At 39.9% G+C, this 23344-nt stretch overlaps 1 protein-coding gene across 11 annotated transcripts in view; it reads right to left on the reverse strand.

The window, feature by feature from the left end:
* The window catches only part of LOC128660491 (NKAP family protein CG6066), a 739752-nt gene that overhangs the window by 519073 nt on the left and 197335 nt on the right, over positions 1–23344 (reverse strand). For all 11 annotated transcript variants that reach the window (XM_053714374.1, XM_053714373.1, XM_053714371.1 and 8 more), the window contains one exon: positions 8500–8622. In XM_053714374.1, coding sequence (XP_053570349.1) covers positions 8500–8622 — 123 coding nt within the window. The remainder of the gene's footprint in view (positions 1–8499; positions 8623–23344) is intronic.

Here is a 23344-nt window from a genome sequence, read left to right on the forward strand (position 1 = left end):
GTCAGCTGGAGTGAAACCAGATTCGGATGTTCGAACGGACCCTGAACAAGAAGGTCTCGTCTCAAAGGTAGCTTCCAAGGTGGAGCCGATGACATATTCACCAGATCTGCATACCAAGTCCTGCGTGGCCACGCAGGAGCTATCAAGATCACCGACGCCCTCTCCTGATTGATCCTGGCTACCAGCCTGGGGATGAGAGGAAATGGCGGGAACACATAAGCTAGATTGAAGGTCCAAGGTGCTACTAGTGCATCCACTAGAGCCGCCTTGGGATCCCTGGATCTGGCCCCGTAGCAAGGAACTTTGAAGTTCTGACGAGAGGCCATCAGATCCATGTCTGGAATGCCCCACAGGTGAGTGACTTGGGCAAAGATTTCCGGATGGAGTTCCCACTCCCCCGGATGCAATGTCTGACGACTCAGAAAATCCGCTTCCCAATTTTCCACTCCTGGGATGTGGATAGCAGACAGGTGGCAGGAGTGAGACTCCGCCCATAGAATGATTTTGGTCACTTCTTCCATCGCTAGGGAACTCCTTGTTCCCCCCTGATGGTTGATGTACGCAACAGTTGTCATGTTGTCTGATTGAAACCGTATGAACTTGGTCCTCGCTAGCCGAGGCCAGGCCTTGAGAGCATTGAATATCGCTCTCAGTTCCAGAATATTTATCGGTAGAAGAGATTCTTCCCGAGACCAAAGACCCTGAGCTTTCAGGGATCCCCAGACCGCGCCCCAGCCCATCAGACTGGCGTCGGTCGTGACAATGACCCACTCTGGTCTGCGGAACGTCATCCCTTGAGACAGATTGTCCAGGGACAGCCACCAACGGAGTGAGTCTCTGGTCCTCTGATTTACTTGTATCTTCGGAGACAAGTCTGTATAGTCCCCATTCCACTGACTGAGCATGCACAGTTGTAATGGTCTTAGATGAATGCGCGCAAAAGGAACTATGTCCATAGCCGCCACCATCAACCCGATCACTTCCATGCACTGAGCTATGGAAGGAAGAGGAACGGAATGAAGTATCCGACAAGAGTCTAGAAGTTTTGTTTTTCTGGCCTCTGTTAGAAAGATCCTCATTTCTAAGGAGTCTATAATTGTTCCCAAGAAGGGAACCCTTGTTGACGGGGATAGAGAACTCTTTTCCACGTTCACTTTCCAGCCGTGAGATCTGAGAAAGGCCAGGACAATGTCCGTGTGAGCCTTTGCTTGAGGAAGGGACGACGCTTGAATCAGAATGTCGTCCAGGTAAGGTACTACTGCAATGCCCCTTGGTCTTAGCACCGCTAGAAGGGACCCTAGTACCTTTGTGAAAATCCTTGGAGCAGTGGCTAATCCGAAAGGAAGCGCCACGAACTGGTAATGTTTGTCCAGGAATGCGAACCTTAGGAACCGATGATGTTCCTTGTGGATAGGAATATGTAGATACGCATCCTTTAAATCCACCGTGGTCATGAATTGACCCTCCTGGATGGAAGGAAGAATAGTTCGAATGGTTTCCATCTTGAAAGATGGAACCTTGAGAAACTTGTTTAAGATCTTGAGATCTAAGATTGGTCTGAACGTTCCCTCTTTTTTGGGAACTATGAACAGATTGGAGTAGAACCCCATCCCTTGTTCTCTTAGTGGAACAGGATGAATCACTCCCATTTTTAACAGGTCTTCTACACAATGTAAGAACGCCTGTCTTTTTATGTGGTCTGAAGACAACTGAGACCTGTGAAACCTCCCCCTTGGGGGAAGTCCCTTGAATTCCAGAAGATAACCCTGGGAGACTATTTCTAGCGCCCAAGGATCCAGAACATCTCTTGCCCAAGCCTGAGCGAAGAGAGAGAGTCTGCCCCCCACCAGATCCGGTCCCGGATCGGGGGCCAATATTTCATGCTGTCTTGGTAGCAGTGGCAGGTTTCTTGGCCTGCTTTCCCTTGTTCCAGCCTTGCATTGGTCTCCAAGCTGGCTTGGCTTGAGAAGTATTACCCTCTTGCTTAGAGGACGTAGCACTTTGGGCTGGTCCGTTTTTACGAAAGGGACGAAAATTAGGTCTATTTTTCGCCTTGAAAGGCCGATCCTGAGGAAGGGCGTGGCCCTTACCCCCAGTGATATCCGAGATAATCTCTTTCAAGTCAGGGCCAAACAGCGTTTTCCCCTTGAAAGGAATGTTTAGTAGCTTGTTCTTGGAAGACGCATCAGCCGACCAAGATTTCAACCAAAGCGCTCTGCGCGCCACAATAGCAAACCCAGAATTCTTAGCCGCTAACCTAGCCAATTGCAAAGTGGCGTCTAGGGTGAAAGAATTAGCCAATTTGAGAGCATTGATTCTGTCCATAATCTCCTCATAAGGAGGAGAATCACTATCGAGCGCCTTTATCAGCTCATCAAACCAGAAGCATGCGGCTGTAGTGACAGGGACAATGCATGAAATTGGTTGTAGAAGGTAACCCTGCTGAACAAACATCTTTTTAAGCAAACCTTCTAATTTTTTATCCATAGGATCTTTGAAAGCGCAACTATCCTCTATGGGTATAGTGGTGCGTTTGTTTAAAGTAGAAACCGCTCCCTCGACCTTGGGGACTGTCTGCCATAAGTCCTTTCTGGGGTCGACCATAGGAAACAATTTTTTAAATATGGGGGGAGGGACGAAAGGAATACCGGGCCTTTCCCATTCTTTATTAACAATGTCCGCCACCCGCTTGGGTATAGGAAAAGCTTCTGGGAGCTCCGGCACCTCTAGGAACTTGTCCATTTTACATAGTTTCTCTGGGATGACCAACTTTTCACAATCATCCAGAGTGGATAATACCTCCTTAAGCAGAATGCGGAGATGTTCCAACTTAAATTTAAATGCAATTACATCAGGTTCAGCCTGTTGAGAAATGTTCCCTGAATCAGTAATTTCTCCCTCAGACAAAACCTCCCTGGCCCCCTCAGATTGAGTTAGGGGCCCTTCAGAGATATTAATATCAGCGTCGTCATGCTCTTCAGTAACTAAAACAGAGCAGCCACGCTTACGCTGACAAGGGTTCATTTTGGCTAAAATGTTTTTGACAGAATTATCCATTACAGCCGTTAATTGTTGCATAGTAAGGAGTATTGGCGCGCTAGATGTACTAGGGGCCTCCTGAGTGGGCAAGACTCGTGTAGACGAAGGAGGGAATGATGCAGTACCATGCTTACTCCCCTCACTTGAGGAATCATCTTGGGCATCATTGTCATTATCACATAAATCACATTTATTTAAATGAACAGGAATTCTGGCTTCCCCACATTCAGAACACAGTCTATCTGGTAGTTCAGACATGTTAAACAGGCATAAACTTGATAATAAAGTACAAAAAACGTTTTAAAATAAAACCGTTACTGTCACTTTAAATTTTTAAACTGAACACACTTTATTACTGCAATTGCGAAAAAACATGAAGGAATTGTACAAAATTCACCAAATTTTCACCACAGTGTCTTAAAGCCTTAAAAGTATTGCACACCAAATTTGGAAGCTTTAACCCTTAAAATAACGGAACCGGAGCCGTTTTAACACTTTAACCCCTTTACAGTCCCTGGTATCTGCTTTGCTGAGACCCAACCAAACCCAAAGGGGAATACGATACCAAATGACGCCTTCAGAAAGTCTTTTCTAAGTATCAGAGCTCCTCTCACATGCGACTGCATGCCATGCCTCTCAAAAACAAGTGCGCCACACCGGCGCGAAAATGAGGCTCTGCTTATGCTTTGGGAAAGCCCCAGAGAAATAAGGTGTCTAATACAGTGCCTGCCGATATTTATAATATCAATATACCCAGATAAAATGATTCCTCAAAGCTAAATATGTTTTAAAACTGAATCGATTTAGCCCAGAAAAGTCTACAATCTTAATAAGCCCTTGTGAAGCCCTTATTTACCATCGTAATAAACATGGCTTACCGGATCCCATAGGGAAAAATGACAGCTTCCAGCATTACATCGTCTTGTTAGAATGTGTCATACCTCAAGCAGCAAGAGACTGCACACTGTTCCCCCAACTGAAGTTAATTGCTCTCAACAGTCCTGTGTGGAACAGCCATGGATTTTAGTTACGGTGCTAAAATCATTTTCCTCATACAAACAGAAATCTTCATCTCTTTTCTGTTTCTGAGTAAATAGTACATACCAGCACTATTTTAAAATAACAAACTCTTGATTGAATAATAAAAACTACAGTTAAACACTAAAAAACTCTAAGCCATCTCCGTGGAGATGTTGCCTGTACAACGGCAAAGAGAATGACTGGGGTAGGCGGAGCCTAGGAGGGATCATGTGACCAGCTTTGCTGGGCTCTTTGCCATTTCCTGTTGGGGAAGAGAATATCCCACAAGTAAGGATGACGCCGTGGACCGGACACACCTATGTTGGAGAAATGTAACGTTTTTTTAATTTGATCGCATTTGGCGGTGAAATGGTGGCATGAAATATACCAAAATTGGCCTAGATCAATAATTGGGGTTGTGTACAACACTACACCAAAGCTAAAATTACCTCTAAAAGCTCCCTACATGCTCCCTAATTAACCCCTTTACTGCTGGGCATAATACACGTGTAGTGCGCAGTGGCATTTAACAGCCTTCTAATTGCTAAAAAGCAATGCCAAAGCCATATATGTCTGCTATTTCTGAACAAAGGGGATCCCAGAGAAGAATTTACAACCATTTAAGCCATAATTGCACAAGCTGTTTGTAAATAATTTCAGTGAGAAACCAAAAGTTTGTGAAAAAATTAGTGAAAAAGTGAACGATTTTTTGTATTTAATCGCATTTGGCGAGCGAAATGATGGCATGAAATATACCAAAATGGGCCTAGATCAATACTTTGGGATGTCTACTAAAAAAATATATACATGTCAATGGATATTCAGAGATTCCTGAAAGATATTAGTGTTCTAATGTAACTAGCGCTAATTTTGAAAAATAATGGTTTGGAAATAGCAAAGTGCTACTTGTATTTATAGCCCTATAACTTACAAAAAAAGCAAAGAAGATGTAAACATTGGGTATTTCTAAACTCAGGACAAAATTTAGAAACTATTTAGCATGGGTGTTTTTTGGTGGTTGTAGATGTGTAACAGATTTTGGGGGTCAAAGCTCGAAAAAGTGTGTTTTTTTCCATTTTTTCCTCATATTTTATAATTTTTTTTATAGTAAATTATAAGATATGATGAAAATAATGATCTCTTTAGAAAGTCCATTTAATGGCGAGAAAAACGGTATATAATATATGTGGGTACAGTAAATGAGTAAGAGGAAAATTACAGCTAAACACAAACACAGCAGAAATGTAAAAATAGCCTTGGTCCCAAACGGACAGAAAATGGAAAAGTGCTGTGGTCATTAAGGGGTTAAAGGGACATAAAACAGGTTGAGATATGTGCATATCCTAAAAGGGCTAATTACTTAAAAATAGTTTGCATGAAAGAAAAAAAAACTGCAGGAAAGTATTTGAAAATCTCTTTCAAAAACAAACAAAATGAATTACATAGCTAAGCTGCCTGGAGAAGCAAACTTAACCCCCCCCCCCCCCCCTTATCAGTGTTTAAACACAGGCATTGTATTTCAACTGAGTTCACAGCTACTAGGCATGCTCCAGCAGATAATCCTTATGCATTTTTGTATTCTACCAAAACAACAATTAGATATAGATACAGCCAGATAAGGAAATGTGTCGGGGGAGTTAGAGCTTTACAATTCAGAAACTAAAAAGAAAGGGTTAATGGTGAGGCACTGCAGTATAAATTTGCAGGTAAAGTAATTAAAGTATTTTGTCTCTATCCCAACTTGTTTATGTCCCTTTAACTTAGAACTCTATGGTGATAAGACAAAAACAAAAACAGAGGCGCCACATGTGTAGGTCAATAAAGACAAGAATCCAGACAGCAAGGTTATAAGGGTACTCAGAAAAGTAGCGGCACTCTATTATGCCAATAGGGACGGGCTGGTGTTCTGCAGCAACCAGCTAGCTGTGTGGAGGATCCCCACCGGATGCAGACAGCACTGGAAATCTCTGCCTTCTGTACCTCTGGCCAATGTTCCCAATGGCGATGCTTCCCTTTGACAAAAGCTGCAGATGGAATGGAGAGAGGGGCTGAACTGCCCTAAGGTTACTGAAATGGAGACTATCACACTCACACCAGACTTGTGTAAAAGTAAAAACCAGTATTTTATTATACAAAATAAAAATACCAAAGGTATAACAATTTACAGCTGGGTGTGTGAATATCAATCTCCTAACAAGAGTATAATAGCGACGCGTTTCTCGGGATCACCCTGTTTCCTCAGGCTTGTATGCTCTATGTATGTACAAATGCCCTTTAAATAGGGCTCAGTAACCTCATAATCCAAAGTCCCTCCCCTTCCTTTACACAAATTGTCCAATAGTATCCTTCCTTTCTCAATCCACCCAGTTGTTGCTGTAATTATAGAATTACACTATGATAATCTATATGTGTGATGAATCAATTCAATAAAGACCGTTATATACTGTAATAGAGAGAGGGTATTGTCAGTAAGTGTTTTGATATAAACTGTGTAGTGTCGATCGTGGCTAAAGACGTGTTACTCTGAAAGTAAACAGATCTAACATGTGTTTACTTAATAGCCAATCAAGTGATCCCATTTTAAGGGGCTTGTCCGTCAGTCTTCTATTAGCACAGTGAACGCTATGGTTGTTGCCCTGGGATACAGGTAATGCGGACGTGACATAAGGTCACATGATCGGAATAACTATCCTGAATCTAAGCGTGGTTAAGAAAGAATACGGAGTGACGTAGAATCACATGACCGCTGGAGTCCGTGTGCATTGGGCTCTGCGGTTAAGTAAGACTGTTTGGAGCGGTGGAAAAACAATATATCAACAATATAGTTGCCGCCCATTCGTGTTAAGCACCAATAGCATAGCGAGTGCACGAGGGATGAAAAAGTGTGAATATGTGATTGTATAATTGACTACCTACGTGTTTCCTGAAAGACCCTGTACTGAAAAAAACTCTCTCATCCCAACCTAAACTAGTATTTAAAAGAGCACCAACTTACAAACAGAAACTAGCTCCCAGTACTAGCTCCCACCGCTCCAAACAGTCTTACTTAACCGCAGAGCCCAATGCACACGGACTCCAGCGGTCATGTGATTCTACGTCACTCCGTATTGTTTCTTAACCACGCTTAGATTCAGGATGGTTATTCCTATCATGTGACCTTATGTCACGTCCGCATTACCTGTATCCCAGGGCAACAACCATATCGTTCACTGTGCTAATAGAAGACTCACGGACAAGCCCCTTAAAATGGGATCACTTGATTGGTTATTAAGTAAACACATGTTAGATCTGTTTACTTTCAGAGTAACACGTATTTAGCCACGATTGACACTACACAGTTTAGATCAAAACACTTACTGACAACACCCTCTCTCTATTACAGTATATAACGGTCTTTATTGAATTGATTCATCACACTTATAGATCATAGTGTAATTCTATAATTACAGCAACAACTGGGTGGATTGAGAAAGGAAGGAAACTATTGGACAATTTGTGTAAAGGAAGGGGAGGGACTTTGGATTATGAGGTTACTGAGCCCTATTTAAAGGGCATTTGTACATACATAGAGCATACAAGCCTGAGGAAACAGGGTGATCCAGAGAAACGCGTCGCTATTATACTCTTGTTAGGAGATTGATATTCACACACCCAGCTGTAAATTGTTATACCTTTGGTATTTTTATTTTGTATAATAAAATACTGGTTTTTACTTTTACACAAGTCTGGTGTGAGTGTGATAGTCTCCATTTCAGTAACCTTAGGGCAGTTCAGCCCCTCTCTCCATTCCATCTGCAGCTTTTGTCAAAGGGAAGCATTGCCATTGGGAACATTGGCCAGAGGTACAGAAGGCAGAGATTTCCAGTGCTGTCTGCATCCGGTGGGGATCCTCCACACAGCTAGCTGGTTGCTGCAGAACACCAGCCCGTCCCTATTGGCATAATAGAGTGCCGCTACTTTTCTGAGTACCCTTATACTCTTGCTGTCTGGATTCGTTTCTTTATTGACCTACACATGTGGCGCCTCTGTTTCTGTTTTTGTCTTATCATCATAGAAGTGCATCATCCCCTTGGGTGACGACAGAGAGCGGCCTATCAAGTTTTGGGACGTTCCGAGGACACTTGCTGGGACACTTCATATCTGGTTTGTCCAGTCACTGTTTTGTATATTCTTTTTTAATATAATTTTTGTAATTTTATTTTATACTGCTTTTCTAGGGTAGTACATTATATATCTTGTACCACATATCTATCCATTTATTGTTATAGCGCCTCCTATAAGAAGCCCTGTGATTTGCTTATCACGGTTACTTCTGTATTTTGTTTTAACTTAGAACTCTGCCATTACTGTCACTTTATTGCCATAAATATCACTATTTTGGACATGTTACAGATTTAAAGAACATCACATATGTAAATAAGTAAAACAAAAAAAGCCAACCTTAATGTATTTCTCTCCCTCTTGTTTTTCCAAAAGATTTCCCCTTTGTCTCAGAAAGCTTATCTTGTCGAAGTTGTATTGAAAGGAATTTAAGCCGTTTAACAAGTGTGGTCTATTTGTGGTCTGCAAAACAAGAGACAGAGGAGACGTTTCTGTAAAGATAAAACATATCTAGGATAAATTATTTTAAGATACTTGAAATTATGTCATAATAATTACTAATAGATATTGAGCTTTCTTGAAGTAGTTTCAACACTAACATTTCACTAATTAAAACCTATTTGGCGAAAGGAGAGAGAAAAAACATAATTTATGTAAGAATTTAAATATTGGAAAGAGTCCATGAGCTAGTGACGTATGGGATATACAATCCTACCAGGAGGGGCAAAGTTTCCCAAACCTCAAATGCCTATAAATACACCCCTCACCACACCCACAATTCAGTTTAAAGAATAGCCAAGTAGTGGGTTGATAAAGAAAGGAGTAAAAAGCATCAACAAAGGAATTTGGAAATAATTGTGCTTTATACAAAAAAATCATAACCACAATATAAAAGGGTGGGCCTCATGGACTCTTGCCAATATGAAAGAAATGAATTTATCTTGTAAATTCTTACATAAATTATGTTTTCTTTCATGTAATTGGCAAGAGTCAATGAGCTAGTGACGTATGGGATATCAATACCCAAGATGTAGAACTCCATGCAAGAGTCACTAGAGAGAGAGGGATAAAAATAAACAACAGCCATTTCCCGCTGAAAAAATAATCCACAACCCAAAATATAAGTTTATTCTTTAATGACAAGAAAAACTTAAAACATCAGCAGAAGAATCAAACTGAAACAGCTGCATGAAGAACTTTTCTACCAAAAACTGCTTCTGACGAAGCAAAATACATCAAAACGGTAGAATTTAGTAAATGTATGTAAAGAAGACCAAGTTGCCGCTTTGCAAATTTGATCAACTGAAGCTTCATTCTTAAAAGCCCACGAAGTGGAGACTGATGTAGTAGAATGAGCTGTAATTCTCTGAGGCGGGGCCTGACCCGACTCCAATAAGCTTGAGGAATCAAACGCTTTAACCAAGAAACCAAGGAAATAGCAGAAGCTTTCTGACCTTTCCTAGGACCAGAAAATATAACAGACTAGAAGTCTTCCTGAAAACTTTAGTAGCTTCAATATAATATTTCAAAGCTCTCACCACATACAAAGAATGTAAGGATCTTTCCAAAGAATTCTTAGGATTAGGACACAAGGAAGGGACAACAATTTCTCTACTAATGTTGTTAGAATTCACAACCTTAGGAAAAAATGTAAATGAAGTCCGCAAAACCGCCTTATCCTGATGAAAAATCAGAAAAGGAGATTCACAAGAAAGAGCAGATAGCTCAGAAACTCTTCTAACAGAAGAGATGGCCAAAAGGAACAATACTTTCAAAGAAAGCAGTTAAATGTCCAAAGAATGCATAGGCTCAAAATGGAGGAGCCTGTAAAGCCCTCCAAACCAAATTAAGACTCCAAGGAGAAGAGATTGATTTAATGACAGGCGTAATACGAACTAAAGCCTGTACAAAACAGTGAATATCAGGAAGTTTAGCAATCTTTCTGTGAATAAAACAGAAAGAGCAGAGATTTGTCCCTTCAAGCAGACAAAACCTTATCCAAACCATTCTGAAGAAACTGTAAAATTCTTGCAACTCTAAAAGAATGCCAAGAGAATTTATGAGAAGAACACCATGAAATGTAAGTCTTCCAAACTCGATAATAAATCTTCCTAGAGACAGATTTACGAGCTTGTAACATAGTATTAATCACTGAGTCAGATAAACCTCTATGACTTAGCACTAAGCAATCAATTTCCATACCTTCAAATTTAATGATTTGAAAAACTGATGGAAAAACGGACCTTGAGACAGTAGGTCCGGCCTTAACAGAAGTGGCCAAGGTTGGCAGCTGGACATCCGAACAAGACCCGCATACCACATGCTGGAGCCACCAGCAACACAAACAATTGTTCCATGATGATTCTGGAGAGCACTCTTGGAAGAACTAGAGGCGGGAAAATATAAGCAGGTTGATAACACCAAGGAAGTGTCAGCGCACCCACTGCTTCCGCCTAAAAATCCCTGAACCTGGACAGGCATCTGGGAAGTCTCGTTTAGATGAGAGGCCATCAGATCCATCTGTAGAAGACCCCATATCTGAACAATCTGAGAAAACACATCTGGATGGAGGGACCACTCCCCAGGATGTAAAGTCTGACGGCTGAGATAATCCTCCTCCCAATGTCTATACCTGGGATATGCACCGCAGAAATTAGACAGGAGCTGTATTTCGCCCAAGCAAGTATCCGAGATACTTCTTTCATAGCTTAAGGATTGTGAGTCCCACCCTGCTGATTGACAAATGCCACTGTTTGTGATATTGTCTGTTTGAAAATAAATGAACAGTTCTCTCTTCAACGGAGGCCAAAACTGAAGAGCTCTGAGAATTGCACGGAGTTCTAAAATATTGATTGGTAAGCTCGCCTCTTGAGATTTCCAAACCACTTGTGCTGTCAGAGATCCCCAAACAGCTCCCCAACCTGAAAGACTTGCATCTGTAGTGATCATAGTCCAGGTTAGCCGAACAAAGAAGCCCCTTGAACTAAACGCTGGTGATTTACCACCACGTCAGAGAGTGGCAAACATTGGGATTTAAGGATATTAATTCTGATATCTTTGTATAATCCCTGCACCATGGATTCAGCAAACAAAGCTAGAGATGTCTCATGTGAGAACGAGCAAAGGGAATCGCGTCCGATGATGCAGTCATGAGACCTAAATTTTCCATGCACATAACCACTGAAGGGAATGACTGAGACTGAAGGTGCCGACAGGCTGCAACCACTTTCAAATGTCTCTTGTCTGTTAGAGACAGAGTCATGGACACTGAATCTATCTGGAAACCTAAAAAGGTGACCCTTGTCTGAGGAATCAAGAAACTTTTTGGTAAATTGATCCTCCAACCATGTTTTTCGAAGAAACAACACTAGTTGATTTGTGTGAGATTCTGCAGAACGGAAAGACTGAGCTAGTACCAAGATATCGTCCAAATAAGGAAACACTGCAATACCCTGCTCTCTGGTTTCCATAAAGCAGGGCACCTAGAACCTTTAAAAAAGATTCTTTGAGCGGTTGCGAGTCCAAATTGAAAAGCAACAAATTGGTAATGCTTGTCTAGAAAAGAGAATCTCAGGAACTGATAATGATCTGAATGAATCGGAATATGAAGGTATACATCCTGCAATCCATTGTGGACCTAAAATGTCCTTGCTGAATAAAAGGCAGAACAGTCCTTAAAGTCACCATTTGAAAATTGGTACTCTTAAATAACGATTCAAAATTTTCAGATCCAGAATTGGTCTGAATGAAATTTCCTTCTTTCGGACAATGAATAGATTTGAATAAAACCCCAGACCTTGTTCCTGAAAAGGAACTGGCATGACCACCCCTGAAACTCCAGGTCTGAAACACACTTCAGGAAAGCCTGAGCTTTAACTGGATTTGCTGGGATGCGTGAGAGAAAAAAATCTTCTCACAGGAGGATTTACTCAGAATCCTATTTGTAACCCCTGAGAGACAATACTCTGAAACCATTAGTTTTGGACCGAATTTATTCAAACATTCTTGAAAAAAAAACCTTAATCGGCCCCCTACCAGCTGAGCTGGAATGAGAGTCGCACCTTCATGCGGACTTAGGGGCTGGCTTTTGGTTTCTTAAATGGGTTGGATTTACTCCATTTAATGAAGGTTTCCAATTGGAAACAGATTCCATAGGGAAGGATTAGGTTTTTGTTCCTTATTTGACAAAAAGAACGAAAACGATTAGCTTTATTTTTATCCCTAGGTCTCTTATTACCTTGGAAAGAAAGAGATAGGAATCTAGACTTAAAAAGTCATATCAGCATTCCAAGATTTAAGCCTCAAAACTCTTCTAGCTAAAAATAGCTAAAGGCATAGATCTAACATCAATCTTGATGACATAAAAAACTGGCATCAGAACTGATTAGTATGTTGCAGTAAGTGAACAATACTAGATAAATCAGAATCCATTTCTTGTTGCGCTAACTCTCCAACAAAAAAGTTGAAGCAGCTGCAACATCAGCCAAAGAAATTGCAGGCCTGAGACGACCTGAATATAATTAAGCTTTCCTTAGATAAGATTCAATTTTCCTATCTAAAGGAACTTACTGTAAGTACTATCTTCCATAGGAATAGAGGTACGTTCAGTAAGAGTAGAAATAGCCCCATCAAGTTTGAGGATCTTTTCCCAGAACTCTATAGAAATTGCTGGTAAAAGGATACAATTTTTTAAACCTTCAAGAAGGAATAAAAGAAGTACCCGGCTAATTCCATTCCTTAGAAATCATAACAGAAATAGCATCAGGAACAGGAAAAAACCTCTGGAGTAACCACAGGAGGTTTAAAAACAGAATTTACTAGTTCTAATATCCAAAATAATTAACACTTCTTTAACAAAGAACTAAAATACTTAATTTTAAATAAATAAGTAGATTTGTTAGTGTCAATATCTGAGGAAAGATCTTCTGAATAAGATAGATTCTCATCAGAAGAGGATAATTCATTATGTTGTCGGTCATTTGAAATTTCCTCAACCTTATGAGAAGTTTTAAAAGACCTTTATATTAATTAGAAGGCAGAATAGCAGACAAAGCCTTCTGAATAGAATCAGTAACAAATTCTTTAAATTACATAGGTATAACATGTACATTAAAAGTTGAAGGAACAACAACAGGAAATGTACTATTTACTGATGGACACAATATCTGCATGTAAAAATTTATCATGATAACCAATATAATGACATTCGGAAATATAATGCACTTAACTTTAGTAGAACCGACATCAGGCAGCAAAGTTCCAGCAGATACTTCTGAGGCAGGATCAGATTGAGACATCTTGCAAAATGTAAAATAAAAAACAACATATAAAGCAAAATGTGTCAATTTCCTTATATGACAGTTTTAGGAATGGGGGAAAAAACATAATTTATGTGGGAACTTACCTGATAAATTCATTTCTTTCATATTGGCAAGAGTCCATGAGCTAGTGACATATGGGATATACAATCCTACCAGGAGGGGAAAAGTTTCCCAAACCTCAAAATGCCTATAAATAAACCCCTCACCACACCCACAATTCAGTTTAATGAATAGCCAAGCAGTGGGATGATAAAGAAAGGAGTAGAAACCATCAACAAAGGAAATTTGGAAATAGTTGTGCTTTATACAAAAAATCATAACCACCATAAAAGGGTGGGCCTCACGGACTCTTGCCAATATGAAAGAAATGAATTTATCAGGTAAGTTCCCACATAAATTATGTTTTCTTTCATGTAATTGGCAAGAGTCCATGAGCTAGTGACATATGGGATATCAATACCCAAGATGTGGAGTCTTCCACTCAAGAGTCACTAGAGAGGGAGGGAATAAAAATAAAAACAGCCATATTTCGCTGAAAAAATTAATCCACAACCCAAAAAAATAAGTTTATTTTCATTTTTGAAAGAAAAAAACTTAAATCAAAAAGCAGAAGAATCAAACTGAAACAGCTGTCTGTAGAACTTTTCTACCAAAAACTGCTTCCGAAGAAGCAAATACATCAAAACGGTAGAATTTATTAAATGTATGCAAAGAGGACCAAGTCGCCGCTTTGCAAATCTGATCAACTGAAGCTTCATTCTTAAAAGCCCACGAAGTGGAAACTGATCTAGTAGAATGAGCTGTAATTCTCTGAGGATGGGCCTGACCCGACTCCAAATAAGCTTGTTGAATCAAAAGTTTCAACCATGAAGCCAAGGAACTAGCAGAAGCCTTCTGACCTTTCCTAGGACCAGAAAATAAAACAAATAGACTATAAGTCTTCCTGAAATCTTTAGTAGCTTCCACATAATATTTCAAAGCTCTTACCACATCCAAAGAATGTAAGGATCTTTCCAAAAAATTCTTAGGATTAGGACATAAGGAAGGGACAACAATTTCTCTACTAATGTTGTTAGAATTCACAACCTTAGGTAAAAATTGAAAAGAAGTCCGCAAAACTGCCTTATCCTGATGAAAAATCAGAAAAGGAGACTCAGAAGAAAGAGCAGATAGCTCAGAAACTCTTCTAGCAGAAGAGATAGCCAAAAGGAACAACACTTTCCAAGAAAGTAGTTTAATGTGCAAAGAATGCATAGGCTCAAATGGAGGAGCCTGTAACGCCTTCAGAACCAAATTAAGACTCCAAGGAGGAGAAATTGATTTAATGACAGGCTTAATACGAACTAAAGCCTGTACAAAACAGTGAATATCAGGAAGTATAGCAATCTTTCTGTGAAATAAAGCGGAGATTTGTCCTTTCAAGGAACTTGCAGACAAACCCTTATCCAAACCATCCTGAAGGAACTGTAAAATTCTAGGAATCCTAAAAGTATTAATCACTGAGTCAGAGAAACCTATATGACTCAGAACTAAGCGTCCAATTTCCACACCTTCAAATTTAATGATTTGAGATCCTGATGGAAAAATGGACCTTGAGATAGTAGGTCCGGCCGTAACGGAAGTGGCCAAGGCGGGCAACTGGACATCCGCACTAGATCCACATAACAAAACCTGTGTGGCCATGCTGGAGCCACCAGCAACACAAAAGACTGTTCCATGATGATTTTGGAGATCACTCTTGGAAGGAGAACTAGAGGTGGGAAGATATAAGCAGGTTGATAACACCAAGGAAGTGTCAGCGCATCCACTGCTTCCGCCTGAACATCCCTGGACCTGGATAGGTATCTGGGAAGTTTCTTGTTTAGATGAGAGGCCATGAGATCTATCTCTGGAAGCCCCCACATCTGAACAATCTGAGAAAACCCATCTGGATGGAGAGACCACTCCCCTGGATGTAGAGTCTGGCGGCTGAGATAATCCGCCTCCCAATTGTCTATGCCTGGGATATGCACCGCAGAGATTAGACAGGAGCTGGATTCCGCCCAGGCAAGTATCCAAGATACTTCTTTCATAACTTGGGGACTGTGAGTCCAACCCTGATGATTGACATAAGCCACAGTTGTGATATTGTCTGTCTGAAAACAAATGAACGGTTCTCTCTTAGCAGAGTCCAGAACTGAAGAGCCCTGAGAATTGCACGGAGTTCTAAAATATTTATTGGTAATCTCACCTCTTGAGATTTCCAAACCCCTTGTGCTGTCAGAGATCCCCAAACAGCTCCCCAACCTGAAAGACTTGCATCTGTTGTGATCACAGTCCAGGTTGGGCGAACAAAAGAAGCCCCTTGAACCAAACGATGGTGATCTATCCACCATGTCAGAGAGTGTCGTACATTGGGATTCAAGGATATTAATTGTGATATCTTTGTATAATCCCTGCACCATTGATTCAGCATACAAAGCTGTAGAGGCCTCATGTGAAAACGAGCAAAGGGGATTGCGTCCGATGCTGCAGTCATTAGACCTAAAACTTCCATGCACATAGCCACTGAAGGGAATGACTGAGACTGAAGGAGCCGGCATGCTGCTACCAATTTTAAACGTCTCTTGTCTGTTAGAGACAGAGTCATGGACACTGAATCTATCTGAAAGCCTAAAAAGGTGACCCTTGTCTGAGGAATCAAGAAACTTTTTGGTAAATTGATCCTCCAACCATGTTTCCGAAGAAACAACACTAGTTGATTCGTGTGAGATTCTGCAGTATGTGAAGACTGAGCTAGTACCAAGATATCGTCCAAATAAGGAAACACTGCAATACCCTGTTCTCTGATTACAGATAGTAGGGCACCCAGAACCTTTGAAAAGATTCTTGGAGCTGTTGCTAGGCCAAATGGAAGAGCAAAAAATTGGAAATGCTTGTCTAGAAAAGAGAATCTCAGAAACTGGTAGTGTTTTGGATGAATCGGAATATGAAGGTATGCATCCTGCAAGTCTATTGTGGACATATAATGTCCTTGCTGAACAAAAGGCAGAATAGTCCTTATAGTCACCATCTTGAAAGTTGGTACTGTTACATAACGATTCAAAATTTTCAGATCCAGAACTGGTCTGAACAAATTTTCTTTCTTTGGTACAATGAATAGGTTTGAATAAAACCCCAAACCTTGTTCCTGAGGAGGAACTGGCATGATTACCCCTGAAGACTCCAGGTCTGAAACACACTTCAGAAAAGCCTGAGCTTTCACAGGAGGTCTTACTCTGAATCCTATTCGATACCCCTGAGAGACAATGCTCTGAATCCAATGATTTTGGACAGATTTTATCCAAAAATCCTTGAAAAACCTTAATATGCCCCCTACCAGCTGAGCTGGAATGAGGGCCGCACCTTCATGCGGACTTAGGGGCAGACTTTGGTTTCCTAAATGGCTTGGATTTATTCCAATTTGAGGAAGGCTTCCAACTGGAAGCAGATTCCTTGTTCCTTATTCTGACGAAAGGAACGAAAACGGTTAGAAGCCTTAGATTTACCCTTAGGTTTTTTATCCTGAGGCAAAAAAACTCCTTTTCCTCCAGTGATAGTTGAAATAATAGAATCCAACTGAGAACCAAATAAATTTTTACCTTGGAAAGAAAGAGATAGTAATCTAGATTTAGATGTCATATCAGCATTCCAAGATTTAAGCCACAAAGCTCTTCTAGCTAATACAGCTATAGACATGGATCTAACATCAATTTTGATAATATCAAAAATGGCATCACAAATAAAATGATTAGCATGTTGCAGTAAGCGAACAATGCTAGATATGTCAAAATCTAATTCATGTTGCGCTAAATTTTCCAACCAGAAAGTTGATGCAGCCGCAACATCACCCAAAGAAATAGCAGGTCTGAGAAGATGACCTGAATATAAATAGGCCTTCCTTAGATAAGATTCAAGCTTCCTATCTAAAGGATCCTTAAAGAAAGTCCTATCTTCCATAGGAAAAGTGGTAGGCTTAGCAAGAGTAGAAATAGCCCCATCAACTTTGGGGATCTTTTCCCAAAACTCTATAGATTTTGCTGGTAAAGGATACAATCTCTTAAACCTTGAAGAAGGAATAAAGGAAGTACCTGGCTTATTCAATTCCCTAGAAATCATATCAGAAATAGCCTCAGGAATGGGAAAAACACCTGGGGAAACCACAGGAGGTTTAAAAACAGCATTTAAACGTTTATTAGACTGAACGTCAATAGGACTGGTTACCTCAATATCCAAAGTAATTAACACTTCTTTTAATAAAGAACACATATACTCTATTTTAAATAAATAAGTAGATTTGTCAGTGTCAATATCTGAGGAAGGATCTTCTGTTTCAGATAGATCCTCATCAGAAGAGGATTAATTATTATGTTGTTGGTCATTTGAAATTTCATCAGCTAAATGAGAAGTTTTAAAAGACCTTTTACGTTTATTAGAAGGTGGAAATGCAGACAAAGCCTTCATAATAGAATCAGAAACAAATTCTTTAAAATTTACAGGTATATCATGAACATTAGAAGTTGAAGGAACTGTACTATTACTGATAGAAACACTATCTGCATGTAAAAGTTTATCATGACAACTATTACAAATGACATTCGGTGGAATAATTTCTACAATTTTACAACAAATGCACTTAGCTTTGGTAGAACCGATGTCAGGCAGCTGGAATGCACTTAGCTTTGGTAGAACCGATGTCAGGCAGCAATGTTCCAGCAGAAACTTCAGAGGCAGGATCAGATTGGGAAATCTTGCTCAATGTAAGAGAAAAAACAACATATAAAGCAAAATTATCTATTTCCTTAATTGACAGTTTTAGGAATGGGAAAAAATGCAAAAGCATAGCCCTCTTGATAGAAAAGAAAGCAGGAGGCAAACAACAATGGGGTATTGAAATAATAAAAAAATTTGGAGCCAAGTATGACGCACAACGTAACGTAAACTTTTTTGGCGCCAGAAATGACCGGAAATGACACACTTGCGTCACTAATGACGCCGCCGTGTGAAAGGTCTCGGGGTCACGTATGACGCCGGAAATGACGAAATTGCGTTAAAAATGTATTTATTTATTTTTTTGCGCCAAAAATGACGCAATAAAGTCTAACATTTGATGCACCCGCGGGCCTAACACCCGCAATTGCAAAAAAGTAGTCAAATTGAAAAAAGACTAAACCCCAGGTAAGAAATAAATTTCTTAAAGTGTTTATATTCCCAAATATGAAACTGACAGTCTGCAGAAGGAAATACATGAAACTGACTCATGGCAAATATAAGTACAATACATATATTTAGAACTTTATATAATTGCATAAAGTGCCAAACCATAGCTGAGAGTGTCTTAAGTAATGAAAACATACTTACCAAAAGACACCCATCCACATATAGCAGATAGCCAAACTAGTACAAAAACAGTTATTAGTAGAGGTAATGGTAAATTGAGAGTATATTGTCGATCTGAAAAGGGAGGTAGGAGATTAATCAGAACAGGAGAACCCATGAAAAAGACCCCCGTTAGAGAAATCATCGTATTCAATAGGTGATACTCCCTTCACGTCCCTCTGACATTAGCTGTACTCTGAGAGGAATCGGGCTTCAACAATGCTGAGAAGCGCATATCAACGTAGAAATCTTAGCACAAACTTACTTCACCACCTCCATAGGAGGCAAAGTTTGTAAAACTGAATTGTGGGTGTGGTGAGGGGTGTATTTATAGGCATTTTGAGGTTTGGGAAACTTTGCCCCTCCTGGTAGGATTGTATATCCCATATGTCACTAGCTCATGGACTCTTGCCAATAACATGAAAGAAATGCAAATAGCATAGCCCTCTGACATAGAAAAAGGCAAGAGGCAAAAATCAATGGGGTATTTAATTAATTAAAAAATTTGGTGGCAAGTATGACACACAACGTAACTGAAATTTTTTTGCCACCAACAATATCTGGAAATGACACACTTTCGTCACTAACGACGCAACCGTGTAAAAGGCTTCGGCGTCAGAAATGCCGAACTTGTGTCAACGGACGTACTTTTCGCGCCAAAAAATTCTCGCATTTGGGCACCCGCACCACCCACAATTTGCAAGAAAAAAAGTAGTCAATTAAAAAAAAAGACTAAACCCCAGGTAAGAAAAATATTTCTTAATATGTTTATTTTCCCTAAATATGAAACTGACAGTCTGCACAAGGAAATACATGAACCTGACTCATGGCAAATATAAGTACAATTCATATATTTAGAACTTTATATAAATGCATAACGTGCCAAACCATAGCTGGGGTGTCTTAAGTAATAAAAAAACATACTTACCGAAAGACACCCATCCACAAATAGCAGATAGCCAAACCAGTACTGAAACAGTTATCAGTAGAGGTAATGGTATATGAGAGTATATTGTCGATCTGAAAAGGGAGGCAAGAGATGAATCTCTACGACCGATAACAGAGAACCTATGAAATAGACCCCCATTAGGGAAATCATTGCATTCAATAGGTGATACTCCCTTCACATCCCTCTGACATTCGCTGTACTCTGAGAGGAATCGGGCTTCAAAATGCTGAGAAGCGCATGTTAACGTAGAAATCTTAGCACAAACTTTACTTCACCACCTCCATAGGAGGCAAAGTTTGTAAAACTGAATTGTGGGTATGGTGAGGGGTGTATTTATAGGCATTTGAGGTTTGGGAAACTTTGCCCCTCCTTGTAGGATTGTATATCCCATACGGCACTAGCTCATGGACTCTTGCCAATTACATGAAAGAAATGGCCTTAAACTATTCTGTGAAACAGGCCAGGCAAAAAACACACTCAAGCAGTTTTGTGGTTGGCCTTTTATATAAAGAAAAATTCTTGTGATTTAAAAGTATTTAGTATCTGTTCCAAAATCTATCAAAAAATCTATATGAAGGCACAATGGGAGGGAAAAAATTATTTCTGGAAAAAACATCCAAACAAGGGCTATATTACAAGTGGAGCACTAATTTATCGCTCTCTCGTAAAGGGGCAAATTCGCCCATTTACGGGTGCGTGATAAATAACCATCCATTACAAGTGGCTGGTTAATAGCAGTAGCAATTAACGCTCAGAAAATTAACCAGAGATCAGATCTCTGGTTAATTTTCTAAAAGTGCCCTAATTGGCCATAATTATGTTTATGAAAAATAATGTAGCATTTTTAAAAAATAAAAAACAATGGCACTAAGCAGTTTTTGAGGTTTAAAGCTGGCGGTGTGGGGTGTTAGGAAAACAACGGCACTGAAACCTGCCTTTACATTGCAGTCTATGGGGAACTGTGTGTTCCCTGTAAATACAAATTTATGTAAGAACTTACCTGATAAATTCATTTTTTTCATATTGGCAAGAGTCCATAGCTAGTGACGTATGGGATATACAATCCTACCAGGAGGGGCAAAGTTTCCCAAACCTCAAAATGCCTATAAATACACCCCACACCACACCCACAATTCAGTTTAACGAACAGCCAAGAAGTGGGGTGAAAAAGAAAGGAGTAAAAAGCATCAACAAAGGAATTTGGAAATAATTGTGTTTTATACAAAAAAATCATAACCACCATAAAAAGGGTGGGCCTCATGGACTCTTGCCAATATGAAAGAAATGAATTTATCAGGTAAGTTCTTACATATATTATGTTTTCTTTTATGTAATTAGCAAGAGTCCATGAGCTAGTGACATATGGGATAGCAATACCAAAGATGTGGAACTCCACGCAAGAGTCACTAGAGAACACAACACAAATATAAGTTTATTCTCAAAAAATAAAAATAAAACTTAAATCATAAGCAGAAGAATCAAACTGAAACAGCTGCCTGAAGAACTTTCCTACCAAAAACTGCTTCCGAAGAAGCAAATACATCAAAATGTTAGAATTTAGTAAATGTATGCAAAGATGGGACACTAATTTCCCTATTAATGTTGTTAGAATTCACAACCTTAGGTAAGAATTTAAATGAAGTCCGCAAAACTGCCTTATCCTGATGAAAAATTAGAAAAGGAGAAACACAAGAAAGAGCAGATAATTCAGAAACTCTTCTAGTATAAGAGATAGCCAAAAGGAACAACACTTTCAAGAAAGTAGCTTAATGTCCAAAGAATGCATAGGCTCAAATTGAGAAGCCTGTAAAGCCTTCAAAACCAAATTAAGACTCCAAGGAGGAGAGATTGATTGAATGACAGGCTTGATACAAACCAAAGCCTGTACAAAACAATGAATATCAGGAAGTTTAGCAATTTTCTTGTGGAATAAAACAGAAAGAGCAGAGATTTGTCCTTTCAAGGAACTTGCAGACAAACCTTTATCCAAACCATCCTGAAGAAACTGTAAAATTCTAGGAATTCTAAAAGAATGCCAAGAGAATTTATGAGAAGAACACCATAAAATGTAAGTCTTCCAAACTCGATAATAAATATTTCTAGAAACAGATTTACGAGCCTGCAACATAGTATTAATCGCTGAGTCAGAGAAACCTCTATGACTAAGCACTAATCGTTCAATTTCCATACCTTCAAATTTAATGATTTGAGATCCTGATGGAAAAACGGACCTTGAGATAGAAGGTCTGGCCTTAATGGAAGTGGCCAAGGTTGGCAACTGGACATCCGAACAAGATCTGCATACCAAAAACTGTGAGACCATGCTGGAGCTAACGATTGCTCCATGATGATTATGGAGATCACTCTTGGAAGAAGAACTAGAGGCGGAAAAATATAAGCAGGTTGATAACACCACGGAAGTGTCAACGCATCCACTGCTTCCGCCTGAGGATCCCTGGACCTGGACAGGTACCTGGGAAGTTTTTTGTTTAGATGAGATGCCATCAGATCTATTTCTGGAAGCCCCCACATCTGAACAATTTGAGAAAACACATCTGGGTGGAGAGACCATTCTCCCGGATGTAAAGTCTGACGACTGAGATAATCCGCTTCCCAACTGTCTATACCTGGGATATGAACAGCAGAAATTAGACAGGAGCTGGATTCCGCCCAAACAAGTATCCGAGATACTTCTTTCATAGCTTGAGGACTGTGAGTCCCACCCAGATGATTGACATATGCCACAGTTGTGATATTGTCTGTCTGAAAACAAATAAACAGTTCTCTCCTCAACAAAGGCCAAAACTGAACAGCCTTGAGAATTGCATGGGGTTCCAAAATATTGATTGGCAATCTCGCCTCTTGAGATTTCCAAACCCCTTGTGCTGTCAGAGATCCACAAACAGCTATCCAACCTGAAAGACTCGCAAATGTTGTGATCATAGTCCAGGTTGGACGAACGAAAGAGGCCCCTAGAATTATAAGATGGTGATCTAACCACCAAGTCAGAGAAAGTCGAACATTGGGATTTATGGATATTAATTGTGATATCTTTCTATAATCCCTGTACCATTGGTTCAGCATACAAAGCTGGAGAGGTCTCATATGAAAACGAGCAAAGGGGATTGCGTCCGATGCTGCAGTCATGAGACCTAAAACTTTCATGCACATAGCTACTGAAGGGAATGACTGAGACTGAAAGTTCCGACAGGCTGCAACCAATTTCAAACGTCTCTTGTCTGTTAGAGACAAAGTCATGAACACTGAATCTATTTGGAAACCTAAAAAGGTTACCTTTGTCTGAGGAGTCGAAGAACTTTTTGGTAAATTGATCCTCCAACCATGTCTTTGAAGAAACAACACTAGTTGATTCGTGTGAGATTCTGCAGAACGTAAAGACTGAGCTAGTACCAATATATCGTCAAAATAAGGAAACACCGCAATACCCCGCTCTCTGATTACAGAGAGTAGGGTACCCAGAACCTTTTAAAAAATTCTTGGAGCTGTCGCTAGGCCA

This window comes from Bombina bombina, chromosome 5 (assembly GCF_027579735.1).
Source record: "Bombina bombina isolate aBomBom1 chromosome 5, aBomBom1.pri, whole genome shotgun sequence".
In the NCBI taxonomy this organism is placed as follows: Eukaryota; Metazoa; Chordata; class Amphibia; order Anura; family Bombinatoridae; genus Bombina; species Bombina bombina.